The 26,925-nt window shown below is 43.0% G+C and overlaps 2 protein-coding genes across 4 annotated transcripts in view; both read left to right on the top strand.

Moving 5' to 3' along the window:
* Window positions 1–4,089, top strand: part of stat4 (signal transducer and activator of transcription 4) — a 30,626-nt gene extending 26,537 nt beyond the window's left edge. Inside the window, exons 19-23 of one of the 2 annotated variants that reach the window (XM_036132725.1) lie at window positions 609–745; window positions 1,133–1,324; window positions 1,790–1,835; window positions 2,195–2,300; window positions 3,810–4,089. In XM_036132725.1, the coding sequence (XP_035988618.1) occupies window positions 609–745; window positions 1,133–1,324; window positions 1,790–1,835; window positions 2,195–2,300; window positions 3,810–3,833 (505 nt within the window). In that variant the 3' untranslated portion in view covers window positions 3,834–4,089. The remainder of the gene's footprint in view (window positions 1–608; window positions 746–1,132; window positions 1,325–1,789; window positions 1,836–2,194; window positions 2,301–3,809) is intronic. The other variant, XM_036132724.1, reaches the window with a different exon arrangement.
* A 7,383-nt stretch (window positions 4,090–11,472) lies between these two features.
* Window positions 11,473–26,664, top strand: LOC105916522 (signal transducer and activator of transcription 1). Of its 2 annotated transcripts, none has more exons than XM_036132602.1 (24): window positions 11,473–11,652; window positions 14,062–14,189; window positions 17,781–17,925; window positions 18,001–18,096; window positions 18,179–18,256; window positions 18,326–18,404; window positions 18,485–18,573; window positions 18,801–18,952; window positions 19,034–19,189; window positions 19,274–19,366; window positions 19,952–20,011; window positions 20,101–20,130; window positions 20,209–20,299; window positions 20,383–20,424; window positions 21,951–22,034; window positions 22,163–22,264; window positions 22,357–22,492; window positions 23,457–23,497; window positions 24,594–24,670; window positions 24,753–24,892; window positions 24,996–25,175; window positions 26,014–26,077; window positions 26,252–26,318; window positions 26,427–26,664. In XM_036132602.1, the coding sequence occupies exons 2-24, from the start codon at window positions 14,062–14,064 to the stop codon at window positions 26,565–26,567; spliced, it is 2,271 nt and encodes a 756-aa protein (XP_035988495.1). In that variant the 5' UTR covers window positions 11,473–11,652; the 3' UTR covers window positions 26,568–26,664. The 2 variants fall into 2 exon arrangements, with proteins under 2 accessions (XP_035988495.1, XP_021165429.2); XM_021309754.2 differs by having other exon boundaries at window positions 11,474–11,652; window positions 26,424–26,664.
* The last annotated feature ends 261 nt before the right edge of the window (window positions 26,665–26,925 follow it).

The raw sequence follows: 26,925 nt of genomic DNA on the forward strand, positions 1-26,925 counted from the left end.
TAGGCCAGAACCTTTCTAGGTTTCTAACCAGTCAGTTTCCATCTGCGTTTCATTCATACAACCTTTTCTGAGGAAGACGAGAAAAAAGTATTTGCAGTTTCAGGGAGGTTAAATAAACCCAAAGTAATAAATGGTCTTCAGGGCTTAAGGTGATGGGGCCTTTGTGGCTGCAGACCCACAGTCATGGAGCGGGTTGCCTCCTTCAATGTCCGCTTTTTAATCCCTTTTAAAGACTCTGTCTGCCTGAGAATCTGCTCCATAACCTTAAGGTAGAACACGATTGTTTTAGATATTTCTGCGTGTCAACCTTTAATACATCATCACTGATTAATCCTTTTAGTAATGAAAAATACACATTTCCCTGATCTTCTATTGTTGACGTCAGCTTTTTAAAAAGCCAGTTTTGTCTTCTGAGCCGAGGTTATGCAGCTTCCTGTAATCTGCAGGAGATTATTTCTGCTTTATTGTTCAGGTCGGTACAGAGAAGTGACTCAAAACAAAGCAGGTTGCAACTTCTCAAGTCAAACAATAGTTTTTACGGTAAAAGTGTCAGCGGAGGAGAAGTGGGAGGAGGAGGAGGTGATTTTTCTCCTGTTGTCTCTGTGCAGCTACATCATGGGCTTCGTGAGTAAAGAGATGGAGCGCGCTCTGCTGAAGGACCGGGAGCCGGGGACCTTCCTGCTACGCTTCAGCGAGAGTCACCTGGGAGGAATCACCTTCACCTGGGTGGAGCACAGCGACAGCGGTGAGCGCTCAGGCTTAAAAACAAACACAGATATTCACTAAACTACAGATTTTTACTGCCTGATTCTGAAAAAGTAACTCTTTTAACTTTTCCAGATGTTTTCATGTAATGTTTTATGAGTTGATTTAAAGTCCTGCAGGCTTTCTAAAGAGGTTTTCCTTGGACTTTGGTCCAGTTAATGCAAATAGGACCGTTATTTCCCTTTATTCCATGACCAGGCATCAGGACTTAGCAATAAAGCTGCCAGCGTCCAAAGAAAAGCCAGATAAAGAGTTTGATTTCTTTATAGTCTAATGAATCCTGGTTTATTTCAGCGTTCCTCTGACCCGTTCCAGCTCGTCTCCTGCGTTGTTCCTGCGTCTCATCGACTGTTTCTTTGTAAATCAGGGGATGTGAAGTTCAACTCCGTGGAGCCGTACACTAAGAACCGTCTGAGCGCGCTCCCCTTCGCCGACATCATCCGCGACTACAAGGTGATTTCTAACGGGGGCGTTCCTGAAAACCCTCTCAAGTTCCTGTACCCCGACATCCCCAAAGACGAGGCCTTCGGGCGGCTCTACAACAGTCAGCCCAGCAAAGGTGAGACGGAAAAGAGTTCCTGAGGGCGGCCTTCACCGGGGTTATCTGGAGTACCTCTGAGCAATAAGTGTTTAACCTGCGATAGACAGCAGTCTGAGAGGTTTGGGTTGGATGGAGGAGATTCAGGCAAGTCAGGCAAACTGATGCTTAGAACAGGGCTCCATCCATCCATCCGTTCATCCATCCATCCCTCTGTTTATCCATCCATCCATCCATCCATCCGTCCATCCATCCATCCATCCATCCATCCATCCATCCCATAAAAAAGCACGCTGCTTAGCCGCCCATCTTTACTTATCAGACCAAAGCTGATGTGTTCTAAAACCTGATTGGCTGATACTGATGATGATGCTGATACATCGTCCATCCTCTGAGTGTTTTTTATCTGAGCGTGACTCTTGGCCCTCAGCTGTTCCTCTCATCGTTCCTCAGCACTAATCTCTGTCCTCTCTGTTAAATCCTCAGTCCATCCCTACATCCCGTCCACCCTGATCCCCATCTCTGAGCTGCGGTGAGTTCTCCACACAAACAGGAAGTCACCCCGACTTCACGTCCAGCTGCACGACGTGACCGGATCAAGGACGGTTGAACATGTTCTGCTTTTCTGCAACACATCCATAAGAAACATGGAGATTATTTTGGCTTTTTAGAGCAAACTAACACTGACAGAGACGTTAGAATCAGATGTAGGTCACATTATCTATAGTTTATAGGTAAACTAGCTGAAGAGCACACAGACAGACTCACAAACATTACTTTGGTTTTTTTTTTCACTTTTATCTCAACAGGTGAACCAGTGTTTATTGTGTATATTAATTGTGTGATATTTAGAGTTAAAGCTCCCCCTGTGTCCGGTGGCGGTTGTTGCAGGTCTGAAGCCAGCACCACGCCCCGCTCCTGTCCGTCTCCAGAGCCGCCCATGACTCCCGGGGAGTTTGACATGCTCAGTGAGCACCTGTGCTTCGACATCGACACCGTGAGTTTCCATGGCCTGAATAAACTCGCCCCAGTGGGAAAATATGACAGGTTTTTGAAAAATGCCACAAAAGTTTATACCTGAACATCTGGAGTTCCTCTAGGCCAGGAGTCAGCAACCTTTACAACACAAGGAGCCATTTTTTCCTTTGGTCCAGATAATTTGTTTAGAGCCACAAAGACCTAGACCAAGACCTAAATACCAGTTTTTACAATATTTACTACGAGAAATATGTTTAGATTTTTAAATAAGAAAGAGAGATAACTATTTTATAAGCTTATTAAATAAAGAAAAGCATTGGATTCTTACATACGCTGCAAAAAGGGAAATAAAAGTAATTAAAATTTTCTTGAAATAATTGTATTTGTCATTGATTTGAGCTGCAAGTTTAAATGATCTCCCAATGGAAATAGATTTTTGCACTTAAAATAAGAACAACTCATCTCCATCATCTAATTTCAGGTGCAGATATCTAATTATCCTTTTTTTGGGGTCAAAGTACACATTCCATTGGCAGATAATCTTATTTACCTGCTAAGTCTGAAGACAAATACACTCATTTTAAGAAAATATTCTCTACTTTTGGTTCCATTTTGGCAGTGTAAGAAAATTACATTTTTTTTCTCCATAAATGACACCAAAAAAAGCACATAAATTAACCAGAAGACCAAAAGAAATTTACCCTACAAAAAATATACTTTGCATTATTGGTGAAAAAAAACAGCATTCATTTATTACCTATAGATTTTAAAACATTAGTAAGAGCCACAGTGGGGGGGGGGGGGGGTCACTTCTTTTTCAACATCTACATGCCCCCATAAGTTCACATGATGAATTCATTAAACATATCTTTGTGGATGACACACAACTGTTACGTTTGTTTCGACACATGAAGGCAAGGAGAGTTTATGTGTATACTTTTAAGTAACAAGAAAATTCATTAAAGCAGAAAAAAATGACGTTTTTTGCCCTAAAATATTCTCTCATCTGGACAAAGCAGCACTATTTATTATTAAATAGGCCTGTTTCAATCTAAGAAACATTTTCCTATTGAATCAGGAGGCAGAAAAGCTAAAGTATGTTTTTATTTTCTGCATGTGAGATTATCGCTTTTACTGCCGTCAGACTCCAGGTCATAAATCCCTGCGCTGTTTATAAAAATACAGAAATTATAAACCCAATACCAACATTTTAAAGTGTTAAATACATTTTAGAGTTGCTGGTTAGAATCCCCTGAGGTGGTCTGGTCCTGCTCTGTGTTAGTAATGAGTATTTAGTTTCCAAAGCTGTGGAAGAAACCGCCTGAAAACCTGAGATGTAGAAACTGTTGCTTCCTTTCAATCAAGAATGAAAACATCTTTTAATAAAAGATTACTTAGTTTATTTTATCAGCTCTTATATATTTATTTAAAATTAGCATTTTACGGTTTCTCCAGTCGACTTTTATTCCACTTTTGTGTATATTTTTTGTTGTCTGAATGAACGTCTGCCTTGTTGTTCTGCTTACAGATGAATTCTCCATACTCAGAGTAAAGTAGGAGCAACGCTTTGATTCATGATGTTTCCACATCTGTCGCCTCTTCATCTAAACGTCAAGTTGTTGTTTTTTCATATTTAATGTTGATGCAGTCTAGGCTCCAGGCTAACCTTTAGATGACTAAACTTCTCTGTAAAAAGTCTTGTTTTTTTCTTAATAAATTCACACCTTAATGCAAACCTCTTCATTGTGTCCCATTATCATCATCGCTCTCCCTCGCATGAAGAACTCTGCATTGATTTTATTTTATTTTTATTTTATTTTCTATTGAGCTCTGTGTTCTAAACCTAACCAGAATTCAATTAACATTTTAGTCCTATAAACCTAACTCTAGAACACTTTTCAAGCAGCAGGGGGTCCTCACAACGTGGTATATGTTGGGAAAATGTTCCTTACACTGTAACAAATGTCAGACCACACACACATCCTGGTTTTAAATACTGACTGAGGACATTGCTTTAACTTTCCATTCATTATGAACCCTTTCTATGACGTTACCCTGACCCTAACCATTACCGGTACATACCGAACCAGAACCAGAACCAGAGCCAGAATCTAACTGACACCATAGTTCCAACTGCGACCCCTGAGCCAACAAAGTGACCCAAAAAAACAAAAAATCCTCACTTGGATGGCAAAATACAAAAAAAATCTCTTTTCACTTAGCTGCGCACCCTGCTGGCCATCAAGAAGTACTGCACAGTGAGAATGTGTGGAGCTTTTATTTTGGTATCAGCAGGAGAGGAAGCCTGATGACGGCACTATTTGTAAACGCTTGGCATGTTTTCTGGAGAGTCACGTGATTCTCCAGGACATAGACATAATGGCCGTTTCTCAATATGCGTTCTTGAGCGTTCTCGTGTGCTCGTGTACTCGTGACACGTCATCAGCCTCAGACCGAGCACTGTTCCAATGCTGAGAACGCCAAATCGAGAACGCGCCGAATTCCCCGGATGTTGTTCTCGCCCGCCCTCTTTATCGAGCATGCATCAGAGCAGACTTGTGCGTTCTTCAGACTGACCGCTTGCCCAGAATGCACCGCGGCCGCAGCTTGATTTGAGACAGCGCAAACAGAGCTCACAGCGGTAAGTTAAAAAATTCCCTTTTCTGCTGCTGTTGTTGTTCAAAAGTACGTTTTTAGATCGTTTGAGGCGAGAATATTATACTTTTAAGCTTCCCTATGTGGCCTGTTTACAGAGTTAGTGCGTAATTTAAAAAAAGTAGTGTGCATAATACCGCTGGTTATGATTTATTTGTTTTGTGTTTATCTGACTGACGTGTGCTACTTTATTAACTCAATACTTGCTGGAATAAATTGTAAATGTCTCCCTAGGACGGCAGCAGCATATAAAATAAATAAATAAATACATTCTATAAATGTTTTTCCTATCTAAGTGAGTTTCTTCTGAGTCAGGACACGAATAATTGAGAGGAGAAAGAGGGAAAGAAAATAATAGTAATAATAGTATATGAAAAAACAGACATTTATTTTATACAAATGTTTTATCTTTGGAACAGAATGAAGGTGTAATATATTCAACAAATTATTAACAGTTACTAACATGGTTTAAAACAACGAAATAACTCATTAAGATCTTATACAAACAGACAATGCCTATAAACTTACAATTAAAAATAGTTGGTGGAATGGAAATTAATTTGCGCATTATTTTATGTATTTTTCCAGGTGGTGAAAACAAAAGAAATGAAGCAGCATGTGAACATGACTAGAACTGATCTACATTAGGTCAGGTGTAGTCATGTTCACTTAAACATGCAGCCAGCTGGAGCAGCTCCTTGTCTTCAGCAAACGTGAGGCGGACCTCCAGCACCCTTAAGAAGATGGAACGCCACCATGTCTTCAGACCACCAAAGACACGCTCAATGATGTTTATCAGCCTTGGCGTGGTGTCTGTTGTAGCGTGCCTCCACTTGACCTGTACCAAATATAAAATTAACTTGTAATTTAGGTAATATGCTGATCTGTCTTAATCTTCTATCCAATTAATATCATCTATCAATTGTGTGTCATTGCTAGCTCTATTTAAGGACAAGAAGGTAAGAGATCTTGCTGGCAAGCTGTTTCCCTATAGGATGCTCCACAGGCCAGCCAGCAGAGGGTCACCAGCACCTCTATCTCCTGTGGCCATCCATGGACCTTCTGGATGGGCAGCAGCTGAAGGAGGAGGACAATGGTGGCCCTTCTTAGCCTGAAGGCTGGTTTCAGGTCCCCTTCATTAAAAAATATTTGGAGGATTGGCACAGAAGTGTTTATCCTCACATATTCTGTTTCTGTTTCTTCCTGTAAATAAAAAATGCCAAATGTTAATTGTTTTTTGTCACGTTTTCTATGCATAAAACTATACCTGTTTAACATGCAGATTATTATAGTTCTCAAGAAAGAAAAGATAAAATGTATAGTGTTGTAAAACTAGTCAAGTATAGTAAATAACAAATGGCTTCCCTTCTCTGGTATTTTTACCATTTCACTGAAAAAATGGGCTGAACTAACTGCACATAATTTATAAATTAATCACTGTAAAGGTGGACAGACATAAAAATGTTTTTTTTTCCTTTCTTAATGATCAATGCTGTGAAGGTTAGGAGGTGCAATAAAGTAGCTTAACCCTACTGTTATTAATGTTAAAACTGGGTCTTCATTTTTATTAATATAGGAAAAATAGTCACAATTTCAACCTGATCACGTTTTTAATATCATCATCAATGTCTTTTTAAAGATAAAAGTAGGAAATAGGCTGTCAATCTTAAAATGCCTACCAGTTGGCAATAGATGGGTGAGCAAAGCCTGCCTTCTGAGCCTCTTCTGCCGCATCAATCTTCTCCTTGCTCGGATTTTCCTCCTCAGCTGCATCACCTCCTCTTCAGCCTGCTAGTAAAGCTGACCAACGACCGAAGCAACAGCAATATTGCTCGTATTGCTCATTTTGCTTCTACAAAGTGCTGATTTTTTTTAAAGGCATACTATGCAACATTTTTCAGTTAATTAATGTGTTCCATACCATTTTGGATGATTAAATGAGTCATTTCAGGTCGAACAAAGGTTTTCTCGGCCGCCCTGGGGGTCTGTGGGGGAAATACCGCACTTGCAAGAGCAAGAGCTCACGGCCCGCACCCACAGAAGTCTTGCTTTACGGGGAGAACTCCATGTGTTTTTGCCCTGCCATTCACTATATGCACACGCGAAAGCAACAACATAAACATGCAAGCATATCGAGTTTTATTTTTATTATTATTATTATTATTATTATTATTATTTTTTTTTTTATGTTGGCGAGACGCTACCGCGGCAGCCGCGGCGAGGCGGCGGCGGCGGCGGCCGCGGCTTGGCGAGGCGGTGGCGGTAGCGTCTCGCCAACAGAAAAAAAAAAAAAAAAATAATAATAATAATAATAATAAAACGGACGAGGCGGCTGCGGCAGGGGCCGCGGCTTGGCGAGGCGGCGGCGGCGGCGGCGGCAGCGGCCGCCGCCTCGCCAAGATAGCGCTGCGGGAAGCTTGATGTTCATACCTTCACTGTGTTAGTCATTGTTTGTACTGCCGTTTTTTCCACTTTTCGTTGCGTTCGCCTGTCTGCTAAGCTCAAAACAACCGCGCCTGGCTTGTCGGAGAAACCAGAACAGCTGAGCATCTTTACGACAGTGCACTTTTACTTTCGCCCTCTGGGGGGAGCCTCGCTGGAAAATCAACCCCGGTTGCATAGTATACCTTTAAAGAAGATTCAATCGCCTCTACAACTACAATTACAACTCCCCAGAAATTCCCGCTATTGCTGGTTTTATACCCACTGTTCTGTACTTTTTTTTAGATATTTTATTAGACTTTTTAGAAATTAATAAAAAAAACGTTTTCAATAAGATATGATGGTGTAGTGTATAAATAGTTTTGAACGTTAAAGTAATGCTCGAGAGCTGCGGGTGTGATGACGTCACGAGTATACTTCTGTTCCAATGCACAATACGTGCTGCGTGCTCGCGTTCTCGTCAAGTCCGATCTTCCTGTGTTCTTACCGAGAACAGACTTGACGAGAACGCGAGTACGGACTCGCGTTCTCTTGAATTGAGAAACGGCCAATATAAGAGTAGACGCGTCATTGGGCGGGTTCTGCCTATGCTGCGATGCGTCAGAGCGTCCGCCATCTTAAATGTGGCAAATCTGCAGTTACTCAGTCACTTAAACAGTATCAGAGGGTCTTTAATCTCTGAATATACTTTGTATTCGTAGTATTTTTTATTGTAATATTACAAGTTTATTTTCGTATCCCTTTAGCTTCATTCTCCTGATTTTATTCTCCTAAAGAATAAAAATATTTAAAATAATCTAACCTGGCCCTATTACTCCAGGAGTGAAATAATTCTGCAAACTGTGGTTATTCTGGAAATGTTCCCCCTTAATTCTCATAATATGATGTTTTTATCGTAACATTATCACTTTTGTGTTTGTTTGTTTATTTTTACTTTATTGACCTAGGACTTTTTTTCCTCATATTATTAATTTTACCTCTTTAACACTCACCCAAAAAGTCTGTTCCTAAAGGTTCACATGTGACACGGTTTTATGAAATAATGAAGACCACAATGTTTAGATTTAACAAATTGATCCTTATATTCATAACACATACAAATATATATATATATATATATATATATATATATATATATATATATATATATATATATATATATATATATATGTATATATATATATGTGTGTGTGTGTGTGTGTGTGTGTGTGTGTGTATTTACTGCAGCACAGGAATGAGGCATCTTCTCTGATCCACGTTCACAATAACAGAACTCAACTTTTTTCTGCCACATACAATATGGCGGTGACGTTGACGTGCGAACCTACGCCCTATGACGCGTCTACGTATATATGTCTGTGCTCCAGGACTCCTGTCGGTGTATTTTTATTTATTTATTTTTTTTTATTTTTTTTTGTGGCAGAAAGTAGTGAACGTCTGTGTTCCCTGTGTATATGTTTTAATATTCAGATAGAAAGATATAGATGGAGCTTATATATACTTGTAAAAAATATAGAGAGATTAGTTGATAGAGATTGGCAGCCAGATTGGCTTTTGATCGATGTGCATATATAGATTTTGAAGTTTTCTAAATAAATAGGTGTCTGTTTATATATATATGTCCAGATTATATATGTATGTATCAATACTCCACCAGGACCTCTAATGGTTTTCTTCACCTTTTCAGTTATTTCAGTCCAGATTTGCGTTTGTCACACCGCTGACACTGATTCTGGTAGAAAAACACCCCAAAGCTGAAGGATGAACCAGTTTTTATCCAACTGACAGAAAACTTTGCAAAGATCCACTTTTAAACTGGATCTTTTGGCTCTTGTTAACAATACACAGGCCGTTCCAGTTTTCTGCTGAATATGTGAAAAATCCCTAAGATTACAAAGTTTAATGTAGATAAAACTGGATTTTCAGCTCCAACAAGTTCCAATGAGCTATTAGTTAAGAAGTCAGATTAAGTTTGCACTGAGTGAGTCAGTAAAATATAAGGAAACGGATCCAGTGGAGGGCAAAAGAAAGCAGCATGATGCCAAAACTATGCAGCGGATTAAGGGTATTTAAAGGTTGTCTTTGAAGAAATGGAGACAATCCTGCAGAGGACCTGAACCAGGAACAGAGAGATCCAAAATGATTTGGGAATCACGTTGTTGGAGCTAAAATGTGTATTTTCTGTCTGTTTCCTCTTCTATTTTTTCTTTTATTGATTTCACTAAGAAGCAGGAAGAATCGGTGACAGGTCTCTGCTAACAGAGAGTAATTCTGCATCTGGCTGTCTGAAGCAAAACACAGATGTGTCCAATAAAGTGGCTGGTGATCAGCGTTAAGGTGCCTAATGGTAGGGAGAATTAAAAAATAAAAAGCTGCCAAAGAACACCAGACAGTCTGGGGATTGTGTCTTTCAAAGATAACAGGAATGTCTGGCTGCTAGAAATGGAGATAGGAAGAAACGAGGGCAGCACCAAAGGTTTAGCAGTGTTGCGTAGGTGAAAAATGGATTTATGAATTCCCTCTCTGCAGCCGTTTATAGGCTGGATTTGAGGTTTCTGTGGGAGCAGAAAACTCTGGCAGTGAACAACGTCTACATGTCACCAACAGCAGAAAGTTGCTTCACCTGGAAATCCCCACCTTGATTCTGCTGCTCTTGCGTTATTTCAAAAACTCCGTGAAGAAACCACATCCTTTCACTGAGAAGGATGTTTTCCAGCATTTTGCTTTAAAGCGCTTAGAAACAAAGTTGGTATAAGTGAAAAATCAGCGATGGACTGGGACCGGTCCAGGGAGAACCCCGCCTGTCGTCCGCTGACAGCTGGAGACAGACCCCAGCAGGGACAGACGTGGTAGAAGATGGATGGATAACTGAAAAATACATGACATGCAGTAACTGCACCACAGCTGATTTTATTATGAGTAATTAATGCTTAACGTAACATTTCCTTCCCATTAAATAAACCTGAGACCTGATGAAACGCAGCGGACCAACAGCAGCAGAGGACAAGGTGCTTTAAATCGTCCCTGACGGTGGAAACGTCACATGGACCTTCAGCAGCGTGGATTCTGCTCCACTCTTCCTCAAGATGATGTGAAAAATATATTCTCATTTAATTCAAGAGGACTTCTCTGCCCAGTGAGATGAATCCTGAAGCTATGACTCCAGCTGTAGTCCACAGTTTGTGAATCTGGAATTGGCTTTGCCTCACAATCCGTTCAAGGTTTCAGTAAACTCTGCACCAGTGCCACACTTTTTCCTAAATGTGCAAAAAGCAGAACATAAGAAAAAACCTGAATAAAGCAGGACATAAAGAACATAAAGAGGAAACGATGAACACACCTGGGAGGCTGCACCCTCAGGGCTTTGTGGACCATGTGAATAGCATAAAGATAACTTCTCAACCAGTTTAATATTCCTCTCATACCATACAGACTTAATTTAGAAATATCATGATCCAAAGTATCAAATGCCTTTCTCAAACCAATAAACACCCCTACTGTGCTGCTGCTATTATTTCAAATATTCATTAAACAGTTGCTGTGGACCGTTGCAGCTTAAAGCCATGCTGGCTTTCACTTAGCAGGTGATCCTTTTCTAAAAAAATAAAATCTAACTTATGAACAAAAAGCTTTTCAAGGACTTTTGAGAAGTGTGAAAGTAAAGAAACCGGTCTATAATTATTTAAGCTTTGCTTTTCTCCTGCTTTAACTTTTGTTACCTTCATTCCATCAGGAAATATTCCCTTTCTAAAGGAAAGCTTATCAATATAACAAAGGGGTTTAATAATACAATAAAACAATTATATAACCAACCATGTGTATCCAATCACAGTCAATGGAAGCCTAATTTAGAAACAACAGACATAATTTCTGCTTCAGTAAGTTCTAACTTCTCTCAGGGCTTTGCAGAGCATGTGAATGCTGCTGGCTGCAATAATCAGAGTTTTAAGGGACACATTTATGCATCAATGATGTTTAATACATTAACTTGACTGAGTGGCCTGACTTTGAACTTGATTTGCGCATAGAAAGCTTTTAATGTGAAAAGCTCTGCCTGCTGAAGGCGGAAATGGTGAAAGAGATCAGCTGGTGAGCTTGACTCATCGGCTGAGACATTTCCCGTGAATCAGATGGAAAAAAAGGGAGTTACCGCAGAATAAAAGATGCCCCCCCCCCCTCCTCCTGCTCCCTCCATTTAGCTGAAGTCTCTCCTGCTTCCTGCTCTCATTTCTCTTCTTTGGAGCCTATTATTAATAAAAGGTTGCAGCCACAAGGTAAGAGGCTATTAGTCTTATTAAAATAAAACTTCTCTGCAGACAAGACGTTTAGTTTCGTTTTGTTTATCCAAACTCGGACTGTTTTAAGTTTAGTTTATCCTGAATTGTCTGATTGAAAACATGGATTTGACCATAACTGTCCGCATGGTGGACTCCAGCTGTTCCAGCTGCTGGCCCCTCGCTCATGATCCTGAAGGGCCCCTTAGTTAAAGCTTCCATGTGAGATTCTATGTCAGCATTTCTAGTCCTGCATTACTTTGTTTAGCCTGCTGATTTTGACCCTAAACACAATGGAGACAACTCTCGCTGCCGCGGCTCACACTTTAGGAAGTTTACCGGCCGGCGTCATTAGGAGCAAACGTTCACCCCCAGGGTCCCGTACAGGTGCCCGGTCCTCCCGCCGCGTCCTCCGGTCCTCCCGCCGCGTCCTCCGGTCCTCCCGCTGGGAGCCCTCAGATTTACCGATGCTTTGTTTCTGGGCCACCCTTCCCTTTAGAGTTACATCTGTGCCACCCCACCCTCCCACCTGCGCGTATTTACGCACGTAAACACGTGGCAACCCCATGTGCAGGTAAAAAAAAAAAAACCGAGCCAGAGCAAAAACAACAAACTCCTCAATAGTAGATAATGGCTTAATTAAGTAATTAATTGATTAATTAAGAATGAACTAGTGACTGGACATTCCCTACATATGGACCAGAGCCCACGGTGGTGTGACCTCAGAGTCAGCTTGATGGATCCTACAGTCTTGGAGTTTTTATTCTACAGCTGATCTGCTCCAGCGCAGAGATGCAGCCTCAGCACTGCATGATTATAGGTGCAACACTATCCATGGATGAGGGAGCAGGAGTCGTTCCTAAACCTTTTGCTATGGCTATAAAACTATATGGAACTTTATTTTGCAGCTAAATGTCGTTACTAACATGTCATTTCCAGTTATCAACAGATTAGCGTATCTAAAACAGGGATCACCAACATGGTGGCTCTGGAGGATCACATGTGGGTCCTCAGGCCTGTTCACAGTACAGCACCACCTTCCAGTGAGCTGCATCTAAAATGTTATTTTATTTGGGTGCTCTTCCTTTTTAATCATACTTATATTTACATACATTTAAATGATAAATGGATTAAAAACATGTTTATATTACAGGTGAGCTCTGACTCTTCTAGTTCACAGGTCAGTACAGGTAGACGTCCGTATGACACATATTACCTCTAGTTCACTCATTAGGAGCGCATTAGATGTGGATCACAGGAAGGGAACGAGTCCTGTTTATAAGGGGAGACGAATGAAAGCGATTGGTCAGACAACGAGAGAAACCTGAGGAAGGAAAATAGTCGTCTGCATTGTTGATGGCTTTGCAGCAATCCCTCATACTGAGCATGCATGAAGCGACAGTGGAGAGGAAAACTCCCCTTTAACAGGGAGGAGAACCTCCAGCAGAACCAGAACCAGGCTCAGTGTGAACGCTCATCTGCCTCCACCCACTGGGGCTTAGAGAAGACAGAGCAGAGACACAGAAAGCACAGAAGCTCACATTGACCCAGGAGTACTTTCTATGGTAGAGAAGACAGAGCAGAGACACAGAAAGCACAGAAGCTCACATTGACCCAGGAGTACTTTCTATGTTAGAGAAGACAGAGCAGAGACACAGAAAGCACAGAAGCTCACATTGACCCAGGAGTACTTTCTATGTTAGAGAAGACAGAGCAGAGACACAGAAAGCTCAGAAGCTCACATTGACCCAGGAGTACTTTCTATGTTAGAGAAGACAGAGCAGAGACACAGAAAGCACAGAAGCTCACACTGACCCAGGAGTACTTTCTATGTTAGACGGTAAAACCTCTGAGCCAGTTTTCAGGTCTAGAGGATTAAAGTTAACACAGTTGTAGTAAAATCTCAGTTGATAACGGTGTAGGAGAGGAACGGGACGTTATCACAGCTAAACAGAACGCCAGGCCAGATGTAGCTTCTATAAAGAGAAAAAACAGAGAACATTAAGTTTAATTACAACAAATAAGTTTAAATTGGAGAGTAGAGCAGTAGGAGAAAGTAGCAGAGTGAGAGAAAGTGGTCTTAAGGCTCCCACATACCTGACAGGTACGTGCAGAGCTCAGTTTTTACTTCCACGAATGGATACATGAGTCACGCTATAAACTGCTCAGCAACCTAAACTAAGAACACAGGAGGAAATTTTACTCCTGTTTGTACTTTTACATTTGTTCTATAGTCCTTCTCTTAAACGTTGAGCATCAAACCCTTTAAACGTTTCTACGTGTTTAAAATATTTAAGAATATGGCTGCAGGCGGAGCACGTCTCCCCTTAGCTGAACCAAAGCCGTCAAAGCTGGGCTGAACTCAGAGCTGGTCGGGTTTAAATGTGTTTTCTTGTGGGATCTCTGCAGATGGCGCAGTGGCAGGAGCTGCTGAAGCTGGAGTCTGCGCTGCAGAGCCAGGTGAGGCGGCTGTATGAGGGACGCTTCCCCACGGAGATCCGACACTGGCTGTGCCACTGGATCGAGAGCCAGGACTGGTAAGAGAGGCTGCTTCTGATTGGCTCTGCTGAGAACAGCTGTTTCATTTCCATAGAAACACATTTAACCAGAAATATGATGACTCAGGGCTTTTTCATTGTGTCGGCGTGTTTAAAATGAACAACCCTCAGATGGAATGAGGACCGGATCCACCGGTTTATTTCTGGCCGCCACGTTTCCATCAACCTCCAGCAGCTTTTATCACAGCTTCTAACCTCGTTATACAGCCGCATGACAGAAAACCTGAATATCGTAAAAAATCTCAATGTTTACTCATTTCAGAAAGTGAAAGTCAAATATTTCATGGATCCGTCACACAGAGCAAAATATTTCATTTCTAGAGAATAAAACCCAAAATTCAGGGTCTCAGAAAAACAAGAATATTGTGAAAAAGTTAAATATAATATGCAGAGATCGGTGGTCTCAAACTCCAACCCTGGAGGTCCGGCGTCCTGCAGCCTTTAGTGTCACTTTTCAAAAAAAAAATAAAAGTAAATTCTGCATTTCATTTGGTCCCAGAGTCTGGGAGGAGTGGAGAAGTCCAGAAGCCGTCACAGTGGTTAATGATGTGTGGTGCTGCTGGTTCTGGTCCACCGGGTTTGATCAAGTCCAAAGTCAGTTAGAGCTCCTCACGCCTCCCTCTGCTGCCAGGCGTTCTGAGGAGGGTGATTTCATTTTCCTGCAGGATTTGGTACCGACCCATACTGCTGAAGGTACCAGAAGCTGGTCCAATGACCACAGGGGTTCTGTGCTTGACTGTCCAGCAATCTGTCCGGACCAGAACCTTGTGAAGGATCTATTGTCATGAAGAAGAGGAAAGACACCAGAACCGACCTAAAGGCAGAACCGCAGGCGTCTCTCCTCCATGCCGCGCCGCATTGATGCAGGAATTCATGCAAAAGGAGCCCAGACCCGGTTCTGAGAGCAGAGAAATTAACCAATTTTTACAAAAACCTGAAGTTTCTCTTTAAAATGTTAGTTTTTAATTAATGTGATGCAATATTCCAATTTATCTGGTGCTCTAAATTTTGGGTTTAGATTCTCCAGAATCATCAGAATCACAAGAACTTAAGGCTCTGAGATGAATCTACATGTGAGCTTCACTGAAACGAGCGGCTGAAGTTCTGAGATGTTCCTGTCAGATCCGCCCAGAACTCTTCTGATCCAGTAGATCCCTAAAGCAGCTGAACCACGGCGCCACCAGGGGGCGCACTGGACCAGATGGCTGAGCACCCTGCAGCCCACGAACCCTTCATGATCACAAAGTGGTGAATAAAAGTGTAAAGAAACGTTAAAGGAGTTTATAATTGTCTTTGCAAAAGATAAAATAAAATAAAAAAATCTGAAAAGGGGGATTTAGATTTGGATCTGTCTCCAATGAGCCAGAACTCTTTAGAACCACCTCTGGCTGCTGGTTTGGATTCAAGTCTGGACTTTGACTAGGCCGTTCTGACCCATGACTCTGCTCTGATCTGAACCATCCCATAATATCTCAGGCTGCAGGTTCAGGGAGGTTCTCCTGCTGGAAGGAGAACCTCCACCTCAGTCTCAGGTCTCCTGCAGCTTCTAACCGGTTCTCCTCCAGGATGGTTCTGATTCACCTCCATCCATCCTCCCACCTGAGCTGTGGGTCTCTGCAGCTCCTCCAGAGCCACCATGGTCCTCCTGCTTCTCTGATCAATGCTCTCCTGGTCCAGCCTGTCAGTCCAGGTGGACGTCCATGTCCTGGTAGGTCTGCAGGTGGTCCATCCTCCCTCCGGGTCCACATGATGATCAGAACTCTGGGAGGTTCTGTAGAACCTGACCTGCTGGAAACTGGACCAGAACCTCCTCCCTGACCCGTCTGCTGGGTTCCTTGGTCTCCATGGTGTTGGTTGTTCTCTAGAGAACCTCAGAGGAACAGAACCAGAGCAGCTGGTGTTAGACCCAGATTGAATGAACACACAGCTGGACTCTGGGTGCTGATGATAAAGTCCAGCCACCATGATAGACCTCCGTTCTCCTGGTTCTGTGTTTCTCCACGTTGTCTCTGCATGTTGCTGCACAGAAACAGTGATTTTAAGGACAGCAGGAGAAGCTGCTGCGAGCAGAAGCAGGAACCATGAGAACACCAGCCTGTGGCTCATGGAGGAGTTTCAATGAAGCTTCTCCTGCTTAAGCTCAACACCAAAGTAAATCCTGTTCTCCTTGCTCTCCGTTCATCATCAGAGCCCAGCAGAGGAACGCTTATGTTCTTCTATAGGTTCTCCAATGTCACACTGGTTCCATTTTCTGCTATGAGCTACAGAGCCAATGCAGCTCCTGTGTGTTACAGGTCCTAGAGTGCATTTCTTTGGGCAAATGGGAGTTTAATGCTTCATGACACCGACTTATGGTTGCTGTGACCGAAAGGGAAACATAACCAAAAGAACGTTAATTTTACCAAGCTTTATTGTATATAAAAAAAATACAGGTGCCAATATCTAAAATTTAGCAGGAATATAAACATACAGGAAGTGAAAAGAAAACAAAATAAATGCAAAGTTGTTAGTCCACCCTCACAAGTACTCAAAAGAAAAACAATCCAAACCAGGCAGACTAACAGAAAAATAAATCAAACTGCAGGAAGCAGTGACAACCCTGTCAAAACAAAAATACAAAATTACTAAATACTCATTAAAACACTTTAACCAAATCAGTCTAACCACATTAAAACACTGCTTACCTGCGTCACTTAAAACAGCATATATAAAAGCCTACCTGTGGCATCAAACCACACGCCCAGGTAACGCTACCACTGGAATACTGATAATGAGGCCCTGTATAAAAAACACCAAATCAGCAAAAACATATTCAATTCAATTCAATTCAATTCAATTTTATTTATATAGCGCCAATTCATGAAACATGTCATCTCAAGGCACTTTACAAAGTCAAGTTCAATCATATTATACAGATTGGGTCAGATTATACAGATTGGTCAAAAATGTCCTATATAAGGAAACCAGTTGATTGCATCAAAGTCCCGACAAGCAGCAGTCACTCCTGGGGAACCGTAGAGCCACAGGAAGAGTCGTCTGCATTGTACATGGCTTTGCTGCAATCCCTCATACTGAGCAAGCATGAAGCGACAGTGGGAAGAAAAACCACCCATTAACGGGAAAAAAAACCTCCGGCAGAACCGGGCTCAGTATGAACGGTCATCTGCCTCGACCGACTGGGGTTACAGAAGACAGAACAGAGACACAACAAGAGAAACAAAAAAGCACAGAAGCACACATTGATCTAGTAATCTGTTCTACGTTAGATGGTAGTAGCGGGTGAGCCGTCTTCTCTGGATGATGTCACAGTTAACAGAACGCCAGACCAGGTGTACCTACTATGAAGATAAAAGAGAGAGAACAGAAAGTTAAAAGCTGAAATATTGAGAAAGATAAACTTAAAAACCATTTTCCTCCCAACCTAGCCCAGCCAGCCAACAGCATGGATCGACCACACCCCTGGTCCCAGACACAGGAAGTGAACTCCTGGCTACCACCCTACTAGCTTCCCCTTTTATAGAGGCTCAGCCTACTGGTGCCACCTGTTACATGTGCTTCTGATGCTTTCAGGGGTTCTGCAGCTGTGGTCGAGGACGCAGCAAGAACATGCTTCCAGGGCCTCCTGGAACATCTGCAGGAGCAGTGGAACCGCTCCATCCAGGAGAACATCATCCTGCCGGGGCCCAACTTCTCAGGGATGAGGGACTTTGTGGTGGTAGGGAGCTCAGCCACGAGAGCAATCTGTCAGCGTCTCAGGCGTTCTTCTCAGTTTGTAACTTTGTGTCTTCAGGAGAACTTCCAGGAGCAGCCCATGAACTTGGCGGCTCTTCTGTCTGAATGTCTGAAGGAGGAGAAGAAAATCCTGGCGTCGGTCGCAGAGAGTCCGGTGAGCCTGAGAGACGAGCTGCTGCCGCCGAGCGTCTGTGAACCGACAGAGGAAACTAAATGTGTCTGCTTTGTCCCAGCAGACCTGCAGCTCTCCTGTCATGACCTCCCAGTGGACCCAGCTGGACAACAAAGTGTCTCAGATGAAGCTGCAGATCTCGGTAAGCTCTCTCAGACGGGCTGACAGAAAAGTGACCGAATCGTTTCCTAATCTGTGAAATCTGGTGCAGGAGCTGAAGAAGGAGGTGAAGACGCTGGAGGGTCTGAATGAAAAGCTGGACTACATCCAGAAGACGTGGCAGAGCAAAGGTCTGCCTGGAGAACCTGCAGGAAGGGTCTGAGCGTTAGGCGCCGTCTGACCGCAGCTTTTCTCTTCTTCTCTTCTCCAGTGGAGCAGAACGTTGGACTGGCCCAGTCTCAAGCTCTGGTGGAGCAGGAGTGTCAGAAGAGGTCCATCTTCATCAACCAGACCAAGCATGTATGGAAACCTTCATGTTGGCTGGTTCTCCATTCACCTATTTGTTTCTACTCATTTATTCCATCATTTCAACCATTTTGTAAACAGATTAAGTTCGATCTTAATTCCATTATTGTTAGAAAACGGTCTCCACACCATGAAAGCCTGACCTGCTACCAGGCTGCAGAGTCTTCTCACCGCTGAGATCTTCTCCATCATGGCTTCGCTCTCTGCCTCTGGTCCCACAGATCGTTCTGCAGCAGCTGGTGACCATTTTAAACGAGGCGTCTCAGATCATCACCACCCTCACCGGCGTGGAGCTTCCTGAGTGGAAGCGCAGGCAGCAGCTGGCCTGCATCGGGGGTCCAGAGGACACCAGCCTGGAGCTGCTCCACAAGTGGTGAGCGCGTGGTGCCGTCTCCGTCCTGCAGAAGGTTCATGTTCTGCCTCCGTCCTGGCTCTGCTCACGTTCTGCGTGCAGGTTCACGGCTGTCGCCGACGTTCTCCTCGCCGTGCGAGAACAGCTGCAGAAGCTGCAGGAGCAGGACCAGAACTACACCAACTCCTCCGGCCTCTCCACATCTATAGCGGAGATGGACGGTTTCACCCGGACCCTGATCAGGAATCTGCTCACAAAGTGAGACTCGTCCTGCGCTCCGTTCTGTGGACAGCAGCGTTCTGTGCAGAACGTGTTGACGGGTTCTGTGTTTGTGCCGTGCAGCGCTCTGGTGGTGGAGAAGCAGCCCGTCATGCAGAACCTGCTGCACCGACCTCTGATTCTGAAGACCGGGGTCCGCTTCAAGGTGACGGTGAGGTGAGGTGGCGCTGAACTCTGAGGGAAACCACGCAGCTTTCCCTCGTTAAAGGAACGCTTCAATTAGAGATCTAACGAGCCTTAGGGACCTTAATGCTAAAAGTATTCACACCCCCTGAACCTGTCAGATTTAATAATGTAACTTAGAGTAGACCCTAAATGTGAAGCAGGAGGAAAAACATGGTTTTAAGAACCGTTTAGTAATAAAAATCTGGACCCTGCATGAAGCGGGGAAGGAGAACGTCTGTGAACATCAATATTAAAACTTGCCACAGATTCTCAGTTGAATTTAGGTCTGGGCTTTGACTAGGCCATTCGAACCATGCTTGTTTGGGGTGTTCATGGTGTTTTATGGCTGAAATAGTTGTTTTTCTGTTTGCCCGTTGAAAACAGCGCTGCGCCTCATCACTTGTAAATTCTTTTTTTAACTGAATTTTTTTTCCATCTGAGATACTGGCAGAAAATAAAATCCATACATAAACTGATCTGTGGAACGTTTTTAAATTCAGCGTTGGACAGTTTTTAGCCTGAGGTGGTTTTTATTTCCAGCTCAGCCTGTAAAATGTTTTCCTCTTTGCCTCTCAGGTTCTTAGCAAACCTTCCTGCTTTTAAAGATCAGCTAAAAGTCAAGCCTGTGTTTGACAAGTAAGTCAAACAATCTTCATTTAAAACTACATTTTAACTGTTGCAGCTCTTGTTTTACCATAAAATGTCCTTTTTCTCGTCTAATCAAGGGATGTTGAGGAAGTGAAGACAGTCAGTGGGTAAGATGAGTAAATACCCTCATGTAATAACAGAAATGTTTCTGATGAAAATAAACATTCATTTTCACTTGTTTTCAGATTTCGTCTGTTTGACTTCACGCGTGACGACAGCAAGGTTCTGGATGTGGACTCGCCCAACGGAGCGCTGATGGCTGCGTTTGAGCACATGGTGGGAAAAAGCTCTAATTCTGGTGTTTCTGTGTCAATGATTATAATAAATTACATATTTTTGTAATCCCTTTTTCTTTACAGTCACTCAAGGAAAAAAAGGCCAGAACTAAAGGCTCATGTGAGGTGAGAGACTGCATTTATTCATTATTGAATCAGATTCTTTTTGTTCCTTGCCTGCAGTCGTCTCCGGTCAGAGCAGCTACCAGGTTCATGTTTATCTCAGTTAACCCAGGCTGCTTCATCACTGCAGCAGGAAAGCAACTTTTGATTCATGATTAGAGTAGAGCAAACAATACATTGGGATGGTTGAGGAGAAAAGGTTAATTTTCTCACACCGACTCTCAGCAGAGGAGTTACCAGGATTTCCCTGAAGGAGCAATCCCAAAGGATGAAAAAAGTTGAGTCTAAGTCTAACAGGGACAGAATGAGGATGCAAGAAAAACCCTCAGCACAAAATATCAACATTCAGACAAAATCATAAAGCATAACATGTCTGGAGTGTAAAAACAAACGGGCACAGCAAAGGGAGTGAGTCAGAGAGGGGTGTATTTATCGCCATGTTCATGTGTAGGTATATGACTGTCAAACCCACCCCACCCCCCACCCCTCCAGCCATAGTTTTAGATGGTGTGTTTATCAGCCAGTCCAGTAGAGCGCTGTTCCAGGTCACAGGTGTCATGGGGCGGTTAGGTAGCGGGGCATCTTTTTTACATGACATCCAGCAGAGATTGAGGTACCAGCCTTCAAGGCCGGCATCGGGTGAGCCAATTCAGAGGCAGCACTGTGTTTTGTCTCAGGCTGAAACAGCAGAGATGATCTAGCAGGAAGCCCTGGCAGATTTAACCAGAACCAAAGATACAGGTCATGTGCGTCTTTAGTTCTGGTGTCTCTCACCTTACGTTTGACAACAGCCTGTAGGTTTTCTGTGGGATTTAGGCTATTTTGGTATTTCTGGGCCTACAGCAGGAGAATGTCAGGTTTCTGTTCTGTTACAATCTTCCTCCAGACTCAAGGACTTCCAAATTAAATGCTAAATATTCTTTGATATAAAAATAGGTCTGGACCACTGAGGAGCAATCCAGCCCTCTTTTACCTTAGCTCGGGTGAGATGCTTCGGAGGTTGTCTCTGGTTCAGGAGTGGCTGGGCTCCATTCATGTGACAGATGTAGCCCAGTTTCTGTACATGTCTGTGCCTGGTGCCTCCATGACTCCATGAGCTTTTTTTTAACCCTGAGCTCATCCCTGTTTCCTATCCACACTTTTTCCTTCCACTCAACTTTCCATGAATATGCAGGCATGCATATTCATCTCTGTGACTCTTCTGGACAACTGTGAGCTCAGCACTCGTCTATATGATTGTAAAGACCACAACAGGAATGTAATAGAAAGTTCTATTAAAATTTGTTTTCATTGGTCTGATGTGATACTCTGATAATGTGAGAAAATGAGTTTTGGGATCTTCTTACCATTTATTATTAAAATCATTGAATTAGAAAAGTAAAGAAGTGGTACAACATCCTACAGGAGGCTGGTGGACGTGGAGATTCATGTCCTCCACATAACATCAATGATCCTTTGGGAGTTCTGAACTGTCCCGTGTTAGAGTTTTTATTTTCAGACCCAAACATGTTTGGCTTTTATCCAATCAGAGTCCGCTGACGGTCACCGAGGAGCTCCACATCATACGCTTTGTGACGGTTCTGCATCACGCTGGAGAGAAGTTTGACATTGAGGTGAGCAACAGTCAACTCCTCCGCTGCCACATTTTAAACGTTTCACACGTTTGACATGTGAGTTAGAATCTTGGATTTAACAGAACCGGGTCGTTTACGGACTGTTTTGTGTTTTTTGTGTCGACCAGGCGAGCTCCCTGCCTGTGGTCGTCGTCTCCAGCTCCAACCAGGTCCCCAGCGCCTGGGCCTCCATCATGTGGTTCAACATGCTCTCCAGCAGGGAACCGATGGTATGGACAGCTGCCTTCAGCAGGATAAATACACAGAACCAGCCTCTCCAGAACCAAACTGGGTTAAGAGATTATTCTGTTCTGTCCTGTAGAACCTGTCGCTGTTCATCAATCCTCCTCCGCTCACCTGGGAGCAGCTGGCGCCGCTTCTGAGCTGGCAGTTCCTGTCCGTAGGCCAACGGCCGCTTGATCCGGACCAGCTCTCCATGCTTCACGACAAAATCGTTGGTGGGTCTACCAGAACCTCTTCCTTAGACTGCTTGCAGGTCCAATTGTCTGCTGCTCTTTGGCACATGAAAGGATGGTGAGGTTGGGATTCAGTTGGAAGATGGACAGAAGACAACCTGATAGAACCGAATCAGAACCAATCAACAGTAACAGAACATCCAGCAATAAATAAACCATCAGACTCAGAACATGAGGAGGAACCGGAGCTTTAATCAAGTGAAGGAAGCAGGAAAACTACCAGAAGACACCAAGGAGCACCAGGTCCTGTAACCTGCTGTCAGGCTGGACCCACAAGGTTCTGTCAGAGGTCCTCAGAAACCGCCATCTCCAGAGACATCTGATACAAAAAGTACTGAGCATCAACATGGCGGCGCAAACAGAACACGTCAGAACCAAACTGGAAGCAAAACAAAGAGAAATCTAAAAACACAAGCAAAAATAAAACTGATTTTAAAAAAAAACTACCTGAACAAAAACAAAGTGGGTCAGAACAAAGAAGCAAACCTCCAGATAAAAGAGGAAACAGCATAAACTGCTGAGGCCAAAGAAACAACACCAGCGCATTCTGCTCCATTTTATCTCAGGAATGCTCCGGTCCAATCTGCATCGGGTTTATTTTTCATTTAGCAGAGTCAAGGTTGGGCTGGAGCTCAGAGGAGGTCGGACCTTTTTGGTCCTGGCTGCAGCTGACATTAAAGATGAAAGTGTCTTCTGTTGCTGTTTCTACGTGTGCTTCTGTTTTATTTTAGTCATTTCAATCTTTGTAACACATTTTATTTCTGCCTTTTATTGTTTTGTTCTGTTTTATTATCATTCATGCCTCGGTTTGATCTGGTTTAGAACCGTAGGACAAATGAAAACAGATGTAGATCTGAAGCTCAGTCTCCATGCTAAGCTAACTAGCCTCCAGCTGATTTCCAGGCTGACACGTCGGTTTTCTCACGTCTTTCTGTTCTGATCACAGATAATCCTGATGGTCTGGTGCACTGGACCAAGTTCTCCAAGGTGAGTTTCAGGACATGTTCTGGTCTGCAGATTCATGCATCTCAGAAGACGACATTCCTCGTCTAAAAGACAAATTTACACATAAAGTTGTTTGTTTGCGTTAACAATGTAGATCAGGGGTCTGTAGTCCTTCAAACAGCACATCAGCTTTACAAGGAACTGGTTTTAGATGCACAAAAAACAAAGTTTGGGATTTTATCAAAGGCTCAGCTGTAAAACACGTTAAGGTGCATTTAGAGAAAGGTGTCATCCAATAAACACCTGGATTTAATGCAGGGCTGAACCAGTTAATTATGATGAATCAATTATTGAAATAATCTATAACTAATTTAGAGATCAATCAATCATTGGTGTATAGGGACTATAAACGTGTCTTGTGTTAAAAGAACAGCCGGCTCAGAGCAGCAATTAAAGGCAAAACTGTACAGAAATACAAACGTTTTGCATCTAAGAAGAAAACCTTCGTTGTCTAAATCTGCTCTGTCCAGAACTCCTTAGGTGTCTCCTTTAAAGCACCCTTCTCTGTCCAATTATTAATCCAATGATCAAAAGAAATAGTCCACAGATTAATCAATTAGCAAAATTATTATTATTAGATATCAATTTAAAATGTGCAATAAATGTTTGTTTTGTTAAAACACTTGTTTGTTGAGGCATGTTAATTTATTAAGCTGGTCCTGGCTGCAAAATAAAACAAACAGCTGCTGCCCTAATTTACTGCATAAATCAGTAATTTCATTAATAAATCTGAACCAAAGATTGTGTTTTACGTCAGAAAGAACATGTTTCCATTCTCTTTTATCAGAAATGTAGTTTTTTCTTTAGTATAAAACATTGAAATAGAAATAAATGGAAATTACAGCAAATTTCCCCTGAGAGACATTTATGAAAACAGAAAAGTTGTCATTATGTATAAAGGTTGCGTAACGTTAGCGTCTCTAAACAGGTTTATTTAGCTGGTTTGGGGTGAAAACGGCTCTTTGGACGGTAAAGGTTTCAGAACCAGGCGTAGAACCTGGATGGTCCCGTTTGAGCCGCAGCTTCGTCCCCGCTGGTCTGGGACGGATTCTAACCGACGTTCTTCCTGATCCTCCAGGACGAAAGCGTCTGGATGTGGATCGACGGAATCCTGGATCTGATCAAGAAGCACCTGGCCGATCTTTGGCAGGACGGGTAAGACGCCTCAGAACCGGGCTGCTCGGCACCACTGGGCTTCCCGGTTTTCTTCACCTCTTCTGGATCTGTGTGTCTTTAGCTACATCATGGGGTTCGTGAGCAAGCAGAGAACCAGCTCCTTGTTGCTGAATAAACCAGCCGGGACGTTTCTGATCCGATTCAGTGAGAGCATCCGAGACGGCGCCATCACCTTCAGCTGGGTCGACCATTCCAATGGAGGTTTGTTTCTGCTCATCGAAGGCATTACAGAGGCCCACCTCCACAGGAGGAACCCGTCAAGAACCAGAGATGTTCTCCTCAACGTTCTGCTGTCTCTCTGCAGAGAAACACATCCACGCCGTGGAGCCCTACACCAAGAAGGAGCTGTCTGTGCTGTCTCTGGCCGACGCCATCAACCACTACACCCTGACCACCCCGGGCCGCAGCTCCACCAACCCGCTCGTCTATCTCTACCCCGACATCCCCAAAGAATCGGCCTTCGCACGCTACTACAAGTTCTCAGGTACCGGGCCTCGCCGAGCGCCGCTCGTGTCTCACGAGGCGGTTCTGACATGTTTGGTCGTTGTGTCACGCTCACAGCACAGCGAGGTCAACGTGCAGCGCCAGCAGAAAGTATTCACACCTCTTCACTTTGGTCTGTGCTGCAGATTGGACACAGATCTGATTCTAGGTTAAAAAAAAATTATTTTATTGTTTTAATAATTTTTTTACTATATATATATATATATATATATATAAATAAAGACTGAATGATGAGAGACAGACAGGAAGCGAGATGCATGTCTGAAAACACCTTTTCTCTGCCGTCATCCTGGGATATTCAGTGTAGATTTTTTAACGTTTTCTTAAATAAAAAATAAATAAGCACACACACACGCACACACATATAATATATATATATATATATATATTATATATCTGATCATTCAGTCTTTATTTACAGTCACCAAACGCTTTCACAGCTAAAATGAGCAATAAAGGATAAACGTATCCTGTAGAAAAACAGGTTTACAGGATAAAATAAAGCAATGAAAGCAGAAACTAAGAGAAAAACACGACTGGTCTGATGCTCCTGAATTAAAAACCAAAGAAAACAGGCGAGTTTCTTTAGAATCAGACCAGGTTCTGATGGACCTGCTGGGTTTAGGTTTAGGCCGGACCTCCTTCCATCAGATGGGTGGGAATACTAAAAGTTTACATTTCATACTTTCAGGACCTCGTATAGATTTAAAATCTGAAAACTGTGGAAGGTCCCTCCAGGTGGCGCTGTGTCCATGTTGACCCAGTTAGGGCCGATCAGAACCGTTTTCTGGGTCCAGTAACCAGCTGTCTCTGTGCAGGACCTTCTTCAACCAACAAGAACATAACGGAGTACGTCCACAGGATGCTGGCTGTTTTCTCCGTGTAAGTTTCTGCTGAACTAACAGATCTGCTGCTATGTTCTAATCAGTGAGTTTTAGTAAATCTTCTGTAGACCTTCAACATGTCCTGATGGGTTTCTCTCATCAGTGAGAACCCGTTAAACCGGCAGGAATAAAGGTTTGATCAGAATAATAAGAGAATAAATGTCTTCAACAGCAACCCGACGCCTCCTCCGTCTCCACCCAGAGACTCGCCGCTGATGGACATTGATATGGACATTAATGTGGGTTAGAAGCAGATTTAATAAACCAAACAGAGAAATGTGTTGGTTAAGCTACTGTGTGGGTTTCTGCAGCTAATTTAAAATAAAATGTTTTTTGTTCTGTAGCAGACCGACTCGTCCCAGAAGTTGGATGAATTTCTGACGGACTTACTGGACTTCCCAGAATGGTCACATCTCCAGACGCTGCCTCAGGAAAGAGTCGCTGATTCTGTCTTCACCTTCCAGGAACACGGATCACTGACCCAGTGACCCAGAACTACTTCATATCTTTTATAAAAGGACTCATGTATGTGTTTATCATGGTCCTCCATGTGGAAACGATGTAAATAAATGTTTCAGACTGAGAGGTGCTGTTGGGTTTTTATCCCCCCCCCCCCCAGAATATTCTGATTAGCAGGAGGATGTGGAAAATATCCAGAAACCTTCTGATTTCACAGCTTCTTCTCCATCCAGTCGGAGGCGTTTCTGTCTCTCGCTGCTACAGGACTTCCTGTTTTCTGTCCAATCAGAGTGCAGGGAGACACGCCCACTCTCTCATTTGCTCCCAGGAGATTTTGCCTCTGGCAGATTTCTGTAGAAACTAAAAATTATGATTCTCTTGAACCTG

This window comes from Fundulus heteroclitus, unplaced genomic scaffold (genome assembly GCF_011125445.2).
Source record: "Fundulus heteroclitus isolate FHET01 unplaced genomic scaffold, MU-UCD_Fhet_4.1 scaffold_53, whole genome shotgun sequence".
Lineage (NCBI taxonomy): Eukaryota > Metazoa > Chordata > Actinopteri > Cyprinodontiformes > Fundulidae > Fundulus > Fundulus heteroclitus.